The 21670-nt window shown below is 43.2% G+C and overlaps 1 protein-coding gene across 2 annotated transcripts in view; it reads left to right on the top strand.

Annotated features, from left to right (window-relative positions):
- The window catches only part of fw (CUB and Sushi multiple domains furrowed), a gene marked incomplete at its 5' end in the record, with an annotated part of 57157 nt that overhangs the window by 19352 nt on the left and 16135 nt on the right, over positions 1 to 21670 (top strand). For both annotated transcript variants that reach the window (XM_069338413.1, XM_069338407.1), the window contains 8 exon segments: positions 400 to 479; positions 843 to 1047; positions 6946 to 7095; positions 10362 to 10538; positions 12674 to 12853; positions 16421 to 16539; positions 18158 to 18253; positions 21344 to 21482. In XM_069338413.1, the coding sequence (XP_069194514.1) occupies positions 400 to 479; positions 843 to 1047; positions 6946 to 7095; positions 10362 to 10538; positions 12674 to 12853; positions 16421 to 16539; positions 18158 to 18253; positions 21344 to 21482 (1146 nt within the window).

Below are 21670 nucleotides of genomic sequence, written 5' to 3'. Positions count from 1 at the left end.
CTGTCTGTCTGTCTGTCTGTCTGTCTGTCTGTCTGTCTGTCTCTCTCTGTCTGTCTGTCTGTCTGTCTGTCTGTCTGTCTGTCTGTCTGTCTGTCTGTCTGTCTGTCTGTCTGTCTGTCTCTCTCTCTCTCTGTCTGTCTGTCTGTCTGTCTGTCTGTCTGTCTGTCTGTCTGTCTGTCTGTCTGTCTGTCTGTCTGTCTGTCTGTCTGTCTGTCTGTCTCTCTCTCTCTCTCTCTCTCTCTCTCTCTCTCTCTCTCTCTCTCTCTCTCTCTCTCTCTCTCTCTCTCTCTCTCTCTCTCTCTCTCTCTCTCTCCTTCTCTCACACACACGCACACACCATATTGAGTCAATGCAGTGGACTCGAACCTGCGTCAGAAGCTAACCCTCTCCGTGTTGCAGAGTTCTCCAAGGAGCGTTGCACAGCCACGGCCCAAGTCACCTCCCTCAGCATCTTCAACCGAACCTGTTATGAACTCCAGGTAGGCCTATATACCCCTTCCAAGAACTCCAGCAGAATATATGTGTGTCTGTCAATATGTGAGCGGGCCTTGAATATGTCACATATTAACACATTGCATCATTTTTAGGCTAATCTATTTTTGTTGTAGGTTCAAGTGTGTTCTAACGAGCTAGTTGAGTAGTTAGGGATTGACTATATGGTCCCAAACAAGGCCTACATTCCTTTGGCGGTCTTTAACATCCCCAAGTAGCCTAGGACAGCCTAGCCCCATTAGCAGGAGAGAGATAACGACATAAATAACCCCAATTACCTGTGTAACTGCTAATTACTCAACCAATAACCTGCGTAAGTGCTAATTACTCAACCACCATCCGTGTTACAGGTGACGGAAGGAGGCGACTTCTCCCGTGGGAGGGAGTACTGCCAGAAACAAGGAGGGGACCTGGCTTATGGCATGGGACTGGCCACCCACAAGTTCCTCATGTCCGAGCTAGAGAGACTTAAGGACAACATGCGCACTAATCTTATATGGATCGGCGCTCAGAAGGAGCCCCAGTTCATCTCCAGGACCTGGCGATGGGTTGATGGTATGTATGGGGGTGTGTGTGTTTATGGGGGGGGGTGTATGGTGTGTGTGTGTGTGTGTGTGTGTGTGTGTGTGTGTGTGTGTGTGTGTGTGTGTGTGTGTGTGTGTGTGTGTGTGTGTGTGTGTGTGTGTGTGTATGGGGGAGGCGGGTATATCGGGTGTGTGTATGGGTATGTATGTGTGTAGGGGGCGTAAATCATTATGGAGCAAGATGGGGGGAATCGAACCAGCGTTCTGGATCTCCCCAGACACACCTCACTCCATTGGATCATGATATGCATCAGTAATTTAAGCTGGGGATCCGCCCAAATCACCTTGGATTGGCTGTTAGCCCGGTGCTCCAAGACTCCTATAGTGGATTCTGGCGGATGCCAAGGATATATCTAGTCTTAACCTCATTATTCCTTCAAGGGCTTTGAAGGGAATGTTTGTCTGTGATACAGACGAAGTAGTTAAGTCCCTCTTCTCCAGCTCCTGTCTTGAAATGCCACAACTGCCCTCTTCCAGCAGCGTGGCAACTCACCCCTTGTCAGTAACTCATTATATAGACCTAAGCTAGAGGCAGAGGTTAAGGTCTGTACTGACTATTTTAACATCCACGGGAGCCGGTCGGCCGAGCGGGCAGCACGCTGGACTTGTGATCCTGTGGTCCCGGGTTCGATCCCGAGCGCCGGAGAGAAACAATGGGCAGAGTTTCTTTCACCCTATGCCCCTGTTACCTAGCAGTAAAATAGGTACCTGGGTGTTAGTCAGCTGTCACGGGCTGCTTCCTGGGAGTGGAGGCCTGGTCAAGGACCGGGCCGCGGGGACACTAAAGCCCCGAAATCATCTCAAGATAACCTCAAGGTGTTAAAATAGTGGACGTCCAATCTCTCTGTCTTGTCTTGCTGCGGGACTCGAACCCTAGACCTTACGATAGGGACCAGTCTGCACCAAACATTGATCTTCAGGTCATCTTATAACACCCATAAATCATCTTCTAAGATCACTTGACAAAATAGAATGCCAAGTAGTGCCTTATTGGTTAATTTGTAATGTTATTACATATATTTCTCTAATATTATGTGAAGAATGGAGTAGCTTTGTTCATCTAGGGGGCCTGACGGCTGAGTGGACAGCGCTGGGGATTCGTAATCTTGAGGTTCCAGGTTCTGTTCCCGGTGGAGGTGGAAACAAATGGGCAAAGTTTATTTCATCTTGATGCACCTATTCACCTAGCAGTAAATAGGTACCTGGGAGTTAGACAGCTGCTACGGGCTACTTCCTGGGGGGGGGGGTAACAAAAAGGAGGCCTGGTCGAGGACCGGGCCGCGGGGATGCTAAGCCCCGAAATCATCTCAAGATAGATCTATTAATCCCAGCTTAGAGGCTGTGTGGAGACCTGGAACCAGTGACGAAGGTTAGCTTGTCTGTCCGAGCCCCGCACTCACCATGGAGCCCCGCACTCACCATGGAGCCCCGCACTCACCATGGAGGTGTTGTAGGATAAGCATTCATGTAGCTATTGTAGGAACTGTATTGTCTAAGGCATTGTATTCCTAAATGTTAATCTTGAACTGAAACTCTTCCTGTTTCCTTACTCTCTCTCTCTCTCTCTCTCTCTCTCTCTCTCTCTCTCTCTCTCTCTCTCTCTCTCTCTCTCTCTCTCTCTCTCTCTCTCTCTCTCTCTCTCTCTCTCTCTCTCTCTCTCTCTCTCTCTCTCTCTCTCTCTCTCTCTCTCTCTCTCTGTCTCTCTCTGTCTCTCTCTGTCTCTCTCTCTCTCTCTCTCTCTGTCTCTCTGTCTGTCTCTCTCTGTCTGTCTGTCTCTCTCTCTCTGTCTCTCTCTCTCTCTCTCTCTCTCTCTCTCTCTCTCTCTCTCTCTCTCTCTCTCTCTCTCTCTCTCTCTCTCTCTCTCTCTCTCTCTCTCTCTCTCTCTCTCTCTCTCTCTCTCTCTCCCTCTCTCTCCCTCCTCCCCTCTCCTTCCCCCTCCGTGCCCCACCTAGGAGCCACCAACACCCTGCCCCACCTAGGAGCCACCAACACCCTGCCCCACCTAGGAGCCACCAACACCCTGCCCCACCTAGGAGCCACCAACACCCTGCCCCACCTAGGAGCCACCAACACCCTGCCCCACCTAGGAGCCACCAACACCCTGCCCCACCTAGGAGCCACCAACACCCTGCCCCACCTAGGAGCCACCAACTCCCTGCCCCACCTAGGAGCCACCAACTCCCTGCCCCACCTAGGAGCCACCAACACCCACCTGACTCAGCTACACTAACTATATTACCACACAGGTCATACACTCTGGGAATTATTAACTCAGTGTGTCTTCCTTGGTCCCTGCTCTCTGGAAGGTCTTCACAAGTGTGAAAGTTCTGCTTTAACACGTCACACTTGAACTGGTATTATGTGGAACTTAAGTGTGACCGGAAACCCACCTGTACCTGCAGAAGGTTCGAGAATTTGTGGAATTATATATCACACCTTGCCTTCCCATTGGAGACTTTCGGCGCCGTGGAGAGCGGGGAGACCCGGACCCGGGAGACCTGCTGCATGGGTAACAGCTTCTCCTCCGTATCAACCAGAGCGCAACTCCATAGTCTCCTGAGACTAATAGAGGTTTACTGCTATATCACTCCACACTGGAAAGAAGGAATAGGGGCCTCCTAAATGATTATAGCTGTTACTGGGGACAGGAAGCCTTCAGGACTCATCTTGCTTCTAGGGGCCAACTACTGATGTCCCCTTGGATGTTACCCATGACAGTACTAACTTCCTAGTACTTATTTACGGCTAGGTGAACATAGGTATTGGGAGAACAAAAAAAAATATGTGCCCAAATCTCTGTCCTGTCCTGCTGTGGAAATCGAACCCGGGACCTTAAGACTACGAATCCTGAGCGCTGTCCACTCAGCCATCAGGCCCCTGTCAGGGAACATAAAAGGATACCACAAAGATGAGTTTACCAGCAGTTTACCAGCAGAGCTGTATACAAAAAGAATATACGAGTTTACTGAAAAAAATTGGAAGTTAACACGATAACAAATATAAATTTTACATGAAAACACGAGAAAAATAAAAGCATACATTAAACTACAAAATCCTAATATAAGGTGGGTGAGGGCTTAGGAGCTGACGCCCGACCCTCGAAATGCATCTTGACAAGTCACATACACGGAAGGCAAAAAAGAATATGAGGTGTTAGTATGGTTAGGTTAGTTTAAGTTAGATTAGGTTATGTTACGTTACGCTAGGTTAAGTTACGTTAGGTTACGGTAGGTTAGGTTAGGTTAGGTTAGGTTAGGTTAGGTTAGGTTAGGTTAGGTTAAGTTAGGTTAGGTTATGTTACGTTACGCTAGGTTAAGTTACTTTAGGTTACGGTAGGTTAGGTTAGGTTAGGTTAGGTTAGGTTAGGTTAGGTTAGGTTAGGTTAAGTTAGGTTAGGTTATGTTACGTTACGCTAGGTTAAGTTACTTTAGGTTACGGTAGGTTAGGTTAGGTTAGGTTAGGTTAGGTTAGGTTAGGTTATGTTACGTTACGCTAGGTTAAGTTACTTTAGGTTACGGTAGGTTAGGTTAGGTTAGGTTAGGTTAGGTTAGGTTGGGTTAGGCTAGGTTAGGTTAGGTTATGTTACGTTACGCTAGGTTAAGTTACTTTAGGTTACGGTAGGTTAGGTTAGGTTAGGTTAGGTTAGGTTAGGTTGGGTTAGGCTAGGTTAGGTTAGGTTACTATATGAGGTGTTAGTATGGGTGCTGGAGCAGCAGGGTGAAAGCACTGTTGGGTGGAGTGGGGTGCTTGTAACCCCAGTACCCACACGGTACCAATTAAGTAATTAAGTCACGTGTACATTGGTACTCGTTCCGCATACTAAATGCTCAATGTCTACCTTCCTTGATTGTTTATGTTGCCTCCCTGTAATGTTGTCCGGTACAAGTACAGGATATATCCCCCTGTAATGTTGTCCGGTACAAGTACAGGATATAACCCCCTGTAATGTTGTCCGGTACAAGTACAGGATATATCCCCCTGTAATGTTGTCCGGTACAAGTATAGGATATATCCCCCTGTAATGTTGTCCAGTACAAGTACAGGATATATCCCCCTGTAATGTTGTCCGGTACAAGTATAGGATATAACCCCCTGTAATGTTGTCCAGTACAAGTATAGGATATATCCCCCTGTAATGTGGTCCGGTACAAGTATAGGATATATCCCCCTGTAATGTTGTCCAGTACAAGTACAGGATATAACCCCCTGTAATGTTGTCCGGTACAAGTATAGGATATAACCCCCTGTAATGTTGTCCAGTACAAGTATAGGATATATCCCCCTGTAATGTGGTCCGGTACAAGTATAGGATATAACCCCTGTAATGTGGTCCGGTACAAGTATAGGATATATCCCCCTGTAATGTTGTCCAGTACAAGTATAGGATATATCCCCCTGTAATGTTGTCCAGTACAAGTACAGGATATATCCCCCTGTAATGTTGTCCAGTACAAGTATAGGATATATCCCCCTGTAATGTTGTCCAGTACAAGTATAGGATATATCCCCCTGTAATGTTGTCCGGTACAAGTATAGGATATATCCCCCTGTAATGTTGTCTAGTACAAGTATAGGATATATCCCCCTGTAATGTTGTCCAGTACAAGTATAGGATATATCCCCCTGTAATGTTGTCCAGTACAAGTACAGGATATATCCCCCTGTAATGTTGTCCAGTACAAGTATAGGATATATCCCCCTGTAATGTTGTCCAGTACAAGTACAGGATATATCCCCCTGTAATGTTGTCCAGTACAAGTATAGGATATATCCCCCTGTAATGTTGTCCGGTACAAGTATAGGATATATCCCCCTGTAATGTTGTCTAGTACAAGTATAGGATATATCCCCCTGTAATGTTGTCCAGTACAAGTATAGGATATATCCCCCTGTAATGTTGTCCAGTACAAGTATAGGATATATCCCCCTGTAATGTTGTCCAGTACAAGTATAGGATATATCCCCCTGTAATGTTGTCCAGGACAAGTATAGGATATAACCCCCTGTAATGTTGTCCAGGACAAGTATAGGATATAACCCCCTGTAATGTTGTCCGGTACAAGTATAGGATATATCCCCCTGTAATGTTGTCCAGGACAAGTATAGGATATATCCCCCTGTAATGTTGTCCGGTACAAGTATAGGATATATCCCCCTGTAATGTTGTCCAGGACAAGTATAGGATATATCCCCCTGTAATGTTGTCCAGTACAAGTATAGGATATATCCCCCTGTAATGTTGTCCAGGACAAGTATAGGATATAACCCCCTGTAATGTTGTCCGGTACAAGTATAGGATATATCCCCCTGTAATGTTGTCCGGTACAAGTACAGGATATAACTCCCTGTAATGTTGTCCGGTACAAGTACAGGATATATCCCCCTGTAATGTTGTCCAGTACAAGTATAGGATATAACCCCCTGTAATGTTGTCCGGTACAAGTACAGGATATATCCCCCTGTAATGTTGTCCGGTACAAGTACAGGATATATCCCCCTGTAATGTTGTCCGGTACAAGTACAGGATATAACCCCCTGTAATGTTGTCTGGTACAAGTACAGGATATATCCCCCTGTAATGTTGTCCAGTACAAGTACAGGATATTACCATTGGGGAGTAGAAGAACTCCCAGAACCCCATCCAGGTATTATCCAGGTAAAATCCAGGAACAATAAAGGGACCTAGTCTATGGAACTCACTCCCTAATGAAGCAAAAAGCTGTCCAATCTACGTCTTACTCAAAAAGTAAAACCAAAAAGCACCTAATTTCATCCTCATAGTTTCCTACTTTGTCTCCTGTAACAGGTAACCCTGTATATCTCACATATCCTTACGCAATACATAACTATAATTATGTGGTTTTCTCAGACTCGGTGGTGGAGGACCCGCGGTGGGGCAAAGACCAACCCAACAACTACAACGGTGAACAGAACTGTGCGGTGCTGGACGGTGGACGCGAGTGGAAGTGGAACGATGTGGGCTGTGAACTCAACTATCTCCACTGGATTTGCCAGTTCCGTGAGTATTGCACACTCTGGGGGTGTGTTGTTTTGTTTCGCAAGTTAGCTATGTACTCACCTATTTGTGCTTGCGGGGGATGAGCTCTGGCTCTTTGGTCCCGCCTCTCAACCGTCAATCAACAGGTGTACAGATTCCTGAGCCTATTGGGCTCTATCATATCTACACTTGAAACTGTGTATGGAGTCAGCCTCCACCACATCACTTCCTAGTGCATTCCATTTGTCAACCACTCTGACACTAAAAAAGTTCCAATATCTCTGTGGCTCATTTGGGCACTCAGTTTCCACATGTGTCCCCTAGTACGTGTGCCCCTTCTGTTAAATAGCTAGTCTTTATCTACCCTATCAATTCCTCTGAGAATCTTGTATGTGGTGATCATGTCCTCCCTAACTCTTCTGTCTTCCAGTGACGTGAGGTTTAATTCCCGTAGTCTCTCCTCGTAGCTCATACCTCTCAGCCCGGGTACTAGTCTGGTGGTAAACCTTTGAACCTTTTCCAGTTTACTCTTATGCTTGACTAGATATGGACTCCATGCTGGGGCTGCATACTCCAGGATTGGTCTGACATAGGTGGTATACAAAGTTCTGAATGATTCCTTACACAAGTTTCTAAATGCAGTTCTTATGTTGGCCAATCTGGCATATGCTGCTGATGTTATCCTCTTGATATGGGCTTCAGGGAACAGGTCTGGCATGATATCAACCCCCAAGTCTTTCTCTCTGACTCTTGAAGAATTTCATCTCCCAAATGATGCCTTGTATCTGGCCTCCTGCTCCCTACACCTATCTTCATTACATTACATTTGCTTGGGTTAAACTCTAACAACCATTTGTTCAACCATTCCTTCAGTTTGTCTAGGTCTTCTTGAAGCCTCAAGCAGTCCTCCTCTTTCTTAATCCTTCTCATAATTTTGGCATCGTCAGCAAACATTGAGAGGAAGGAGTCTATACCCTCCGGGATACCCTCCATTTATGTATATGTGAAACAGGATAGGACCGAGTACAGAGCCCTGTGGGACTCCACTGGTGACTTCATGCCAATTTGAGGTCTCACCCCTCACTGTAACTCTCTGCTTCCTATTGCTTAGGTACTCCCTTATCCACTGGAGCACCTTACAATACAATACAATACAATACAATTTTATTTAGGTAAGGTACATACATACAATAAATATTTACAAGGATTGTTTGACTTATAGGTATAGCTAGTACATACAATGCCTAAAGCCACTATTACGCAAAGCGTTTCGGGCATGATAAACTTAAATGACAAGCTTAATACTAATTGAGCATAATGAGTAGAATGAAAACAAGAAATGAAAACATAGATGAAAAAGCAGCACAAATACAATTATGTCGACAAACAGCGCTCTTTAAAGAAAAACAGACATTTGTTGACAATAGAAGGGTAAGGTAGGTTACAGGGAATTTATTAGGTATAGCTTCGTTTTTAACTTAAACTGGTTGAGAGAGGTACAGTCTTTAACATGGTTGGGAAGGTCATTCCACATTCTGGGTCCCTTGATTTGTAGAGCATTTCTAGTTTGATTAAGTCGTACTCTAGGAATATCAAAACTGTATTTATTTCTGGTGTGGTGCTCATGGGTTCTGTTACAACCTTCTATGAAGCTTTTGAGATCAGGATTGGCATTATAGTTTAGCGTTTTATATATGTATAATACACATGAGAGAATGTGCAGTGACTTAATGTCTAACATATTCAGAGATTTGAGTAGGGGTACCGAGTGATGTCTGGGGCCAGAATTAGATATTGTCCTAATAGCAGCTTTGTGTTGAGTAATTAGAGGACGTAAGTGATTTTGGGTAGTAGAGCCCCAAGCACAAATACCATAGTTGAGATATGGATAGATAAGGGAGTAATAGAGAGTCACCAGGGCAGGGCGTGGTACATAATATCTGATCTTAGAAAGAATGCCCACAGTTTTTGAAACTTTTTTTGATATGTTTAGAATGTGTCCCTGGAAATTCAGCTTGTGGTCAATGAGAATGCTAAGGAATTTGCCATCTAATTTGTTACAAATTTGGGTATTGTTTATTTTGAGATTTATTTGATTAGAGGATTTATTGCCAAACAGAATATAGAAAGTTTTGTCAATGTTAAGGGTGAGTTTGTTGGCTGTTAGCCACAGATGGACTTTATTTAGCTCAGTATTTACTGTGGCATTTAGAGCAAGGGGATCAGGACTGGAGTAAATGAAGGTTGTGTCGTCAGCAAATAGAATTGGTTTGAGGTGTTGGGAGGCATTTGGAAGGTCATTTACCAGTTACTCCTGCCTGTTTCTCCAGTTTATGTACCAGCCCTTTATGGGGTACTGTATCAAAGGCTTTCCAACAGTCCAGACATGTGATCTGCTCTGTGAGTGCCATTCACTTGGTGAGTGAATGGCAGTCCAGTACAAGACCAGTCCAGTAGCCCAGTCTGTGAGTTCGCTCTCTGCTTTGTGAATACCTTCTGTCCAGAGCAGAAATATTGTTTGTTCCATGTGTACTGCTTGTTACATGAATAGCCGTCTGCTGCGTGAATAATGTCCACTCCATTTGCTCCATCAGTATCATATCCTCTCTGTGAAACATTCTGCTCTGTTTGCTCCATAATTACAGCTCCATCTATGTATACCTTCATACTATTCATGTATACCATCTTTCCCCACCCATGTATAACATCCTGAAGTCTGCTGTCTTAGTATTTATTTTTCTTGTACTTCAGTAATTTTGGTATAATTATTACTATTATTATTATTCAGAGAGTAATCAATCTAATATAACTACATCAATGGGAAAATCAATGGGAAAATCAATGGAAAACTCAATGGGAAAATTAGTAGGAAAAAAACACTTTATCAATACATTATTATCTACTTATTCATAGGTAAAGGTCATCATTTGTTTAGTAAATTTACTTAATACAATAAAAAATATTACAGTATATAAATACATAAATGTAGAAGGACTCATAAGAGGCAACTCAGATTGACGCCCAATCGAATTTACTCATTTTTGTTTCTTTCTTTGTAAATCTATATAACCTTATTTTTATATTGCCTAAGGATCACTAATTCCACTGAACTTCAGTAGTTATAGTTAGGGAAAGTCGAAAATTCCAGTTTGGCCTCAGGAGTTGTTGCTTCTGGGAACTATCCTTAAAGACTACTCAATAGCCCATTCGATAAAGCATCTGGGCCTACAGCCCAGATGAATGGCATGTTTACGAACGACCTTTACTGACTGTAATCTTGCTTTCAGAGCCAACGTCCTGTGGCTCACCCGACCGCAACGAGAACACGACGGTGGGCAGTTCGGAGACCTCCACCGGGGCGGCCGTCACCTACCAGTGTCCGGTGGGTAATGTGGTGCAGGGGGATCCCACTCGGACTTGTCTACCCTCTGGCTTCTGGAGTGGCCAGGCTCCCAAGTGCAAGTGTGAGTACTCTCCTCAGGGTGTGGTGTGGGGTACTGTCTGAGAGGGTGTTGTGTGAGTACTGTCTGAGAGGGTGTGGTGTGGGGTACTGTCTGAGAGGGTGTGGTGTGGGGTACTGTCTGAGAGGGTGTGGTGTGGGGTACTGTCTGAGAGAGTGTGGTGTGAGTACTGTCTGAGAGGGTGTGGTGTAGGGTACTGTCTGAGAGGGTGTGGTGTAGGGTACTGTCTGAGAGGGTGTGGTGTGAGTACTGTCTGAGAGGGTGTTGTGTGAGTACTGTCTGAGAGGGTGTGGTGTGGAGTACTGTCTGAGAGGGTGTTGTGTGGAGTACTGTCTGAGAGGGTGTGGTGTGAGTACTGTCTGAGAGGGTGTGGTGTGAGTACTGTCTGAGAGGGTGTGGTGTGAGTACTGTCTGAGAGGGTGTGGTGTGGGGTACTGTCTGAGAGGGTGTGGTGTGGGGTACTGTCTGAGAGGGTGTGGTGTGAGTACTGTCTGAGAGGGTGTGGTGTGAGTACTGTCTGAGAGGGTGTGGTGTGGGTACTGTCTGAGAGGGTGTGGTGTGAGTACTGTCTGAGAGGGTGTGGTGTGGGGTACTGTCTGAGAGGGTGTGGTGTGAGTACTGTCTGAGAGGGTGTGGTGTGGGTACTGTCTGAGAGGGTGTGGTGTGAGTACTGTCTGAGAGGGTGTGGTGTGGGTACTGTCTGAGAGGGTGTGGTGTGGGTACTGTCTGAGAGGGTGTGGTGTGAGTACTGTCTGAGAGGGTGTGGTGTGAGTACTGTCTGAGAGGGTGTGGTGTGAGTACTGTCTGAGAGGGTGTGGTGTGAGTACTGTCTGAGAGGGTGTGGTGTGAGTACTGTCTGAGAGGGTGTGGTGTGAGTACTGTCTGAGAGGGTGTGGTGTGGGGTACTGTCTGAGAGGGTGTGGTGTGAGTACTGTCTGAGAGGGTGTGGTGTGGGTACTGTCTGAGAGGGTGTTGTGTGGAGTACTGTCTGAGAGGGTGTGGTGTGGGGTACTGTCTGAGAGGGTGTTGTGTGGAGTACTGTCTGAGAGGGTGTGGTGTGAGTACTGTCTGAGAGGGTGTGGTGTGGAGTACTGTCTGAGAGGGTGTGGTGTGAGTACTGTCTGAGAGGGTGTGGTGTGGGGTACTGTCTGAGAGGGTGTGGTGTGGGGTACTGTCTGAGAGGGTGTGGTGTGAGTACTGTCTGAGAGGGTGTGGTGTGGGGTACTGTCTGAGAGGGTGTGGTGTGGGGTACTGTCTGAGAGGGTGTGGTGTGGAGTACTGTCCTCAGGGTGTGGTGTGAATGTGAATACTTTCCAAGTCGTGATGAGTTGTAAGTACTTTCCCCAGTTCCCTCCCCCCCCCCAAGTACAATGCTGTACTTGATAAGGTAAACTACTGTAAGGTAGGTAAGCTGGTGTTGATGCCCCCCCCCATTCCACACCTGCTTACCTACCGTACAGTAGCCTGCCTTATCAAGTAGAGCATATAGTACCTGGGGGGGGGGGGGAACTGTGGAAAGTGCTTATAGAGGAACTTCGGGTGACGAGCAGCTCCATCTACCAGCATTTCAGGTTACGAGCTATAGCCACTCTCACAAAATTTGTCTTGATTGACGAGCTTCCACTTAGTTAACGAGAAAACCATGTGGTGTTTCCTAGCATTCTCGCTGGTTCTTGCAAATTCTCAGATGCCTCCGACGATGTAAATCAATTAAATTTTTGTTAAAAGATGCTAATGATGCTGGGATGTAAAAGGGTGACTGCTGTAATGTTGCAAAGCATTCAATTTTTTTATTTTTTGTTTAGAAATAAAAAAAAGTACTCAATAGTACTGTAGACTTAAAAAAAGTCAATGCTTTGCAACATCCCAGCATCAATAGCTTCTTTAAACAAAGAAAAATAATTTATTTGCATCGTCAGAGGCGTCCAAGAATGTGCGAGAAGCAGCCCGCAACCCCTCCATGTGGTGTTGATGTTATTCAAACGAGCGGTCGCCTAACGAGATGAATTGTTGGCGATCGGGGTGTTCGTTACCCAAATTGGTCGCCATTTGAGGCAGTCGTCACTCAAGGTTCTATTATATAAGCTAATATTTTAGTGCTGTATTCTCATTCAATGTATCTCTCTGCTGGGCTCCAGATGTGGACTGTGGGGCGCCTGCAGACATAGAGCATGGCTCGCTAGTATTGGTGGACAACCGCACCACCTACGGAGCCAAGGTGGTGTACGAGTGCGAGAAGAACTACACCATTGATGGCAAGAATTCTGCGCTCTGCTCTGAAAATGGCACTTGGATGCCGGCATCCCCTAGTTGTCTCTGTAAGTTACTATGGCGGCAAGTTACCTGGGTTTGTATCCTGGCCGGGGAGGATTGACTGGGCGCCAATCTTTATAACTGTAGCATCTGTTTACCCAACAGTAAAATGGGTACCTGGTTGTTAAACAATTTGGCGGGTCATATTCCAGGGACTATTAGGATTAAGGACCTGCCCGAAAAGCTACGTGTGCTAGTGGCTGTAGAACAATGTAACAACTCTTACATATATATAAATTAATAAATAAATACAAAAATAAATAAATAAATAAATATATAAGAAGTTAAGTGTCACTCCAGTGTCTTATAAGATGTTAAGTGTCACTCCAGTGTCTTATAAGATATTAAGTGTCACTCCAGTGTCTTATAAGATGTTAAGTGTCACTCCAGTGTCTTATAGGATGTTAAGTGTCACTCCAGTGTCTTATAAGATGTTAAGTGTCACTCCAGTGTCTTATTTATTTATTTATTTATTTATTTATTTCTATACAAGAAGGTACATTGGGTTAGAGAGAATACATAGCATAGTACAGTATTTACAATCTTGTAAAGCCACTAGTACGCGCAGCATTTCGGGCAGGTCCTTAATCTAACAGATAATTTTAAGTAGGTAAATTCTATCAGAATTAATAAAATGATAACAAATACATTGCAAGAAAAAAAATGAGATAAGAGAGATTAGTAAGTATATTAAAGCACATTGGTATATTAAAGCTCTGATTGATTACATTGACAGCTTGATTGGTAATTTAAACAAGATTAATAGACACCATACAGCAGATTGACAGCACATATAAAAAGACAGCAATGATCACAATGGTAAAGATGTTCAGATTGGGTACATAAAGATTGGGAGATTGGGTAGCACTAGATCAGTGCAATTTTAAAGCAACAAGGGAAAAACTATGAAGATGAAATTAGGTACTTTTTAGTATTGTTTTTGAATGACGCAAAAGTTGGACAACTTTTCAATTCATTAGGGAGTGAGTTCCATAGACTGGGTCCCTTTATTTGCATAGAGTGTTTACACAGATTAAGTTTGACTCTGGGGATATCAAAGAGATATTTATTTCTGGTGTGGTGATAATGGGTCCTATTACATCTGTCCAGGGAGAGTTTCAGAGCAGGATTTGCATTTAAGAACAGGGTTTTGTAAATGTAGTTGACATAAGAAAATTTGTGGAGTGAGATTATGTTTAGCATGTTTAGGGAGTTAAACAAGGGGGCTGAGTGTTGTCTGAAAGCAGAATTTGTTATTAATCTGATAGCAGATTTTTGCTGGGTGATGATGGACTTGAGGTGGTTTGCAGTGGTTGAACCCCATGCACAGATACCATAGTTGAGATAGGGATAGATTAGTGCATAATATAGAGAGATGAGAGCAGAGTTAGGTACATAATATCTGATTTTAGAGAGTATCCCAACTGTTTTAGAGACTTTCTTAGTTATGTGTTGTATGTGGGTACTGAAGTTGAGTCTCTTGTCTAGGAATATGCCAAGAAACTTTCCATCATTTTTATTGCTAATGTTTACATTGTCTATCTGAAGCTGAATTGCATATGTAGATTTGCTTCCAAATAAGATGTAGTAGGTCTTTTCTATGTTAAGTGTTAGTTTGTTGGTTGACATCCATCCATACTTATAAGATGTTAAGTGTTACTCCAGTGTCTTATAAGATGTTAAGTGTCACTCCAGTGTCTTATAAGATGTTAAGTGTCACTCCAGTGTCTTATAAGATGTTAAGTGTCACTCCAGTGTCTTATAAGATGTTAAGTGGTACTCCAGTGTCTTATAAGATGTTAAGTGTTACTCCAGTGTCTTATAAGATGTTAAGTGTCACTCCAGTGTCTTATAAGATGTTAAGTGTCACTCCAGTGTCTTATAAGATGTTAAGTGTCACTCCAGTGTCTTATAAGATGTTAAGTGGCACTCCAGTGTCTTATAAGATGTTAAGTGTCACTCCAGTGTCTTATAAGATGTTAAGTGGCACTCCAGTGTCTTATAAGATGTTAAGTGTCACTCCAGTGTCTTATAAGATGTTAAGTGGCACTCCAGTGTCTTATAAGATATTAAGTGGCACTCCAGTGTCTTATAAGATATTAAGTGTCACTCCAGTGTCTTATAAGATGTTAAGTGTCACTCCAGTGTCTTATAAGATGTTAAGTGGCACTCCAGTGTCTTATAAGATGTTAAGTGTCACTCCAGTGTCTTATAAGATGTTAAGTGGCACTCCAGTGTCTTATAAGATGTTAAGTGGCACTCCAGTGTCTTATAAGATGTTAAGTGTCACTCCAGTGTCTTATAAGATATTAAGTGGCACTCCAGTGTCTTATAAGATGTTAAGTGTCACTCCAGTGTCTTATAAGATGTTAAGTGGCACTCCAGTGTCTTATAAGATGTTAAGTGTCACTCCAGTGTCTTATAAGATGTTAAGTGGCACTCCAGTGTCTTATAAGATGTTAAGTGTTACGCCGGTCTTTCTGTTAGTGTTGAGGCCAAGATAACCGAGACTGAGTTTTCCCAATCCACTCCTAGATCCTGGGTTCAAAAAGTACCAAAATTTCTGAACAATGTTTACATTGTTCAGAATCTATAGTCATATGTTTACATTTTTCAGAATGTAAACTTTTCAGAATGTAAATTTTCAGAATGTTTTCAGTCATATTTTATAGTTTTTTTGTACAGGATATTCTGTCAGCGATTTTGATTCTTCTTCACAGTGGCTTTAACTTAAATATATTGTTAGCATGTCCCATAATAAGCCTTGCAGTGTATTATGTAATATAGTACATATGTGTGCTATATACTAGGGCTGGGAATATATAAGTTTGTGTTTTAGCTTCATTTATTTTCAAAGAATTCCTTACTAGTCAGTATACTAGTATCTGAAAGCTTAGTACGTACAAATTCTGACTATTGACGACTGTCACAATAGGTACTATCTAAACAGGAGGATGAGTTGGGTTCATCTACCTGTCACCATTCCTCTTTACCTGTCTCTGGTAAAGAGGAATGATACTTTTGGTACCTACCTATCTACCTGACTGTTGATCTACCTATCTACCTGACTGTTGATCTACCTATCTACCTGACTGTTGATCTACCTATCTACCTGACTGTTGATCTACCTATCTATCTTGAGGTTATCTTGAGATCTATCTACCTGACTGTTGATCTACCTATCTATCTTGAGGTTATCTTGAGATGATTTCGGGGCTTTAGTGTCCCCGCGGCCCGGTCCTCGACCAGGCCTCCACCCCCAGGAAGCAGCCCGTGACAGCTGGCTAATACCCAGGTACCTATTTACTGCTAGGTAACAGGGGCATTGGGTGAAAGAAACTCTGCCCATTGTTTCTCGCCGGCGCCTAGGATTGAACCCAGGACCACAGGATCACAAGTCCAGCGTGCTGTCCGCTCGGCCGACTGGCTCCCTTATCTATCTGTCAGTCAACCAATTTATCAGCCTGTCTGTCCACTCTACTGATCACCTCCCACAAATACACTTTATGTTGTTAATCCCATGTTATTAGTTCCTATCAGCCCTAGGAATAAGCTTCTCTCTGTCTCGACAGACTCGTGGTGTCCAAACGTGACGCAGCCTCTCAATGGCAAGGTGGAGTTGAGTGGACGACGGGCAGGCGACACAGCCACCTTCTCTTGCGACGCAGGCTACAGTCTACAGGGGCTCAAGGTGAGGTACTCCTGTCATCAGACAGGTGACACAGTCACCTTCTCCTGTCTACTGGGGCTCAAGGTGAGGTACTCCTGTCATCAGACAGGTGAGAGAGCCACCTTCTCCTGTCTACATAGGCTCAAGGTGAGGTACTGCCATCATGAACAAAGTTATTTTGAGTTTCACAAATTATAAGGCTTTATCTCTACTGTAAATGAGCTGAGGCCTAACATTGCAGATATAAGATTAAGGCTGAAAAGCCTTCGTATATGATGCAAAAGTTTCTTTTTTGTATTAGGCCCTATTGACAGGCTCACTGAACTCAGGTTTTTGTTTGAGTAAAATTCTTTCCAGGTTTTTTTTTTACCTGTGGATGAGGAGGTATTATTAATAGTGTGAGGTCTTATAGGTTAGTTTCTTTTGGGGGGTTTGCAGGTATATAAAGTCTTATAGGTTATGTTTCACTCAAGGTGTACAGGTGCGTTTTTTGTTCATATGAGTCTTAAAGAAGAGTTTTCCCCTGGGGTTAAGCTGGTTTTATTGTACGTCTGAGCCTTATCGGAGAGTTCCCCCCTGGGGTTAAACTGCTGTTGTCGTACATATGAGTGTTATTGGAGAGATTCCCCTGAGGTCAAGCTGGTGTTGTCGTACGTATGAGCCTTATCGGAGAGTTCCCCCCTGGGGTTAAACTGCTGTTGTCGTACATATGAGTCTTATTGGAGAGTTTCCCCTGAGGTCAAGCTGGTGTTGTCGTACGTCTGAGCCTTATCGGAGAGTTCCCCCCTGGGGTTAAACTGCTGTTGTCGTACATATGAGTCTTATTGGAGAGTTTCCCCTGAGGTCAAGCTGGTGTTGTTGTACATATGAGCCTTATTGGAGAGTTTCCCCCCTGGGTTGTACAAGTCGCGATGTTTATATGGCTCCTGCGCTATTGTTTTCCTGGGAATGCATGTATGGGTTTTAATATACTTGTAAGTCATACAGTAATAGTTTACCTGAATTTACCTGAGGGTCACCATCTCTAGTGGCATCGACATGGATAGGATGTCGGTAGCTAGTCCAAGGTTCTCCCAATGTTGTTGTGGCCGTTGATCAACCAGGCTTTGTTGGTTTGTCTTCGTCTTTATGAGTTATTTTCCAAGGGTTCTGCAATACAGTGGGCTACATCCTTGAATCACAATCTTTAGGGACCCGGTTTCAATCCCCCAACAGCACAGAGATGCAACCCTCAACAGTTGACTAACTCATGGGTACCTATTTACGTCTAAGGTGAACAGAGGCATTAGGCGACAGAAAAACATGGCCAATAATTTCTGTTCCACCCGGGATTCAAACTCGGGGTTCTTGAATGTGGGTTGAGAACAAACCCAACTCTACTACAAATTTGAACTTTGAAATTTCATGTTAAAAAATTTATTTTCTAAAATTGAATGTAAAATGCAATGTTGCAATATACTGTCACTTACGAGAAGAGCTTAGTGAATGAATAAATGAATGAATTAATGAAAGAAGAGTCTTTCATTAATATTCTAAAGTGCTAACATTCTAAAATATCTTAAAATATCTATAAAATATCTGATCTATTCTAAAATATCGTCATTTTTTAGGTTGCCTAAATGTTACATTGACCTTGCAGACTGTGTCGTGCACCTTAGGGGGAGACTGGTCAGGCGTGTCCCCGACTTGCAAGTTTATCGACTGTGGCATTCCAGAAGAGATCCGCGAGGGCCAGGTGAGACCTATTTGTACACCTCTCTCTCTCTCTGTTATTCCCCTCCCTAGATCGGATGCATTGTATTGTATTGCTTATATAATTACTTGAGCTGATGTCTGTGGGTGGTGCATCTGTTCTATCCCCAGCACTTGACAGGAGTTTACCCCCTGATTATATATGTTTCTGTGTGTGATGCATCTGTTCTATCCCCAGTACTTGGCCTGAGTTTACCCCCTGATTATATATGTTTCTGTGTACTCACCTAGTTGTACTCACCAAGTTGTGCTTGCGGGGGTTGAGCTCTGGCTCTTTGGTCCCGCCTCTCAATCGTCAATCAACAGGTGAGATGCATCTCACCATCCGATGCATGTGTGTGATGCATCTGCTGGTGCTATATGTCTCTCACCAGCACTTGACCGGAGTTTACCTCAGAGCCACTAACACAAGTGGCCTTGATGGGGACAGGAAGCCTGCAACTTGTCAAAGGCCCCTCCCACCCCCCGTTTCCATCTCTTGTGGAGGAAGACCTTGTATGGAAGATGTAGGGGGGGGGATGCTATGTAGTAGAACCCTTGTAAATTTATAAATAAATAAATTTTTATTCAAGAAAAGTACATACATAGTTGATTTACAAACATAATGTTGATTTATAGATAGAGCTAGTACACACAATACCTAAAGCCACTAATATGCATAGCGTTTCGGGCAAGGTGTGGGGGGGAAAATCCCACTTAGACTAAAACTTAATACTACAGGGTAATTGGGATTAGGTATAAATAGAGTTGTAAAAAGGAATAAAAAAAGGGTGGAACATGGCAAAAATCAGCAATTGTACAAGTTGGAGAACAAACAGCATTTTTTAACAAAAGCAAGACATGGTTGACATTTAGGGGGTAAGGTAGGTTACATGGAGTTAATTAGGTAGCACTTGGTTTTACTCTTAAACTGGTTGAGAGAGGTACAGTCTTTGACATGACTGGGGAGACCATTCCACATTCTGGGTCCCTTGATTTGTAGAGCATTTCTAGTTTGGTTAAGGCGCACTCTTGGAATATCAAATAGGTATTTGTTTCTGGTGTGGTGCTCATGGGTTCTGTTACAACCTTCTAGGAAGCTTCTAAGGTCAGGATTGACATTGCAGCTCAGAGTTTTAAATATGAGTACACATGAGAGGATGTGCAGTGACTTAATATCTAACATATTCAAAGATTTGAGTAAGGGGTATCGAGTGCTGTTTGGGGCCAGAGTTAGATATTGTTCTAATAGCAGCTTTGTGTTGAGTAATTAGAGGACGTAAATGATTTTGGGTAGTAGAACCCCAAGCACAAATACTGTACCATAATTGAGATAAGGATAGATGAGTGAGTAATTGAGCATCACCAGGGCAGGGCGAGGTACATAGTATCTGATCTTAGAAAGAATGCCAACAGTTTTAGAAACTTTTTTTGATATATTTAGATAGTGTCCCAGGAAATTCAGCTTGTTGTCGATGAGAACACCAAGGAATTTTCCATCTACTTTGTTACTAATTTGTATATTGTTTATTCTTAGATTAATTTTATTTGAGGATTTATTGCCAAACAAAATATAGAAAGTTTTGTCAATGTTAAGAGTGAGTTTGTTGGTAGTTAGCCACAGATGGACTTTATTTAGTTCAGTGTTCACTGTGACATTAAGAGCAAGAAGGTCAGGACTGGAGAAAATGAAGGTTGTGTCGTCAGCAAATAGAATTGGTTTGAGGTGTTGAGAGGCATTTGGAAGGTCATTAATGTAGATGAGAAAGAGAAGAGGGCCAAGTATGCTGCCCTGAGGAACACCAATGTTGATGGGTAGGGTGGGAGAAATTGAATTATTCACAGAAACATACTGGAGCCTGCCAGTAAGGTAAGACTGAAGATATTAGAAGGAGTGACCTCTGACTCCATAATGATGTAATTTAAGAAGAAGGTTTTGGTGGTTGACAGTGTCAAAAGCCTTATGCAGGTCCACAAATAACCCAACAGGGAATTCATTTTTATCAAGAGCTGCATGAATCAAGTTAATCATACTAATAAGTGCATCGTTAGTGCTTTTTTTTTTGGTCTGAAGCCATATTGGCAAGAGCTAAGTATATTGTGTTTGGCTAGATAAGAGTAGAGCTGCTTGTAGATTAGTTTTTTAAATATTTTTGACAAGTTTGGCAGAATTGATATAGGTCTGTAGTTGTTAACATCAGTGAGATCACCACATTTATGGACTGGGGTTACTCTCGCTTTTTTTTTTTAGAATATCTGGAAAGGTTTGGAGTTCAAGTGACTTGTTGAAGAGCAATGCAATGGCAGAAGCTAAAAATCTGGAGGCTTTTTTGTAAATTAGAGTTGGTATCTCCGCAAGAGCACTAGACTTAGTTTTAAGGGAAAGGATTATCTCATTAACATCAGTGGAATTAGCAGGGTTTAGGTACAGAGATTGTGGATAGTTACCTGTAAGATAGTCCTGAACATTAGTATGGGAGGATGGAATATCATTAGCAAGGGATGACCCAATTGATGAGAAGAACCTATTTAATTCAATAGCAGTATCAGAGGCTGAAAACAAACCATCATTATTGGATAGGAGTATTGGTTTATTATTTAATATCTTCTTTGATCCCAATATTTGTGAAATAGTGTAGGGAAACCTTGTAGCAGAAACCCGGTAGCGGAGGTCTTGTCACATGTTCTCTGATGTTTTGTCTTGTACAGTCCAGTCTTGTACAGTAAGCCGGATACCTGTTTAGCCTTGTGCAGTGAGCCGGATTCTCCAGCCCAGGGTGTCTGTGGGCGACGTATATCGTTCTCAGAAGTCTATATAGCAAGTTTACCTTTATAAGGCATTCAGTGGTACGAGAGCTACATGTGGGGGAGCTTCGGGATGACTTTATGTATTGTACTTCGCTACTTTTAAATACGCTTTGTGTATTAGTGCCTTCATTTGTATATATAATGCCAGTCTCTACAATTGTCCCTTCCACTAATGTTGTTTGTGTAAACATTCTTATGAATAATAATAATAATATATTATTATTATTTCATTACTATTATTATCATTATCATCATCATCATCTCAGTGTGTTGTGTCCTCCCCCAGATGACGCTGGTGAATGGCACAACCTACCTTGGGTCCATAGTCAAGTACGAGTGTGGGGACGACTTCTGGTTGCATGGTCCTGAGGAACGAGTTTGTCTTGAGGATAGTCACTGGAGCCAAGAAATGCCAACCTGCGAAAGTAAGCCGAATTTAGAATGTTTATGGTGTGTGTGTACTCACTTAGTTGTGTTTGCGGGGGTTGAGCTCTGGCTCTTTGGTACCGCCTCTCAACCGTCAATCAACTGGTGTACAGGTTCCTGAGCCTATTGGGCTCTATCATATCTACACTTGAAACTGTGTATGGAGTCAGCCTCCACCACATCACTT

The sequence above is a fragment of the Procambarus clarkii genome, chromosome 5 (assembly GCF_040958095.1).
Source record: "Procambarus clarkii isolate CNS0578487 chromosome 5, FALCON_Pclarkii_2.0, whole genome shotgun sequence".
Lineage (NCBI taxonomy): Eukaryota > Metazoa > Arthropoda > Malacostraca > Decapoda > Cambaridae > Procambarus > Procambarus clarkii.
Note: the sequence above shows the minus strand (reverse complement) of the source record. Positions and strands in the feature narration are given on the sequence as shown.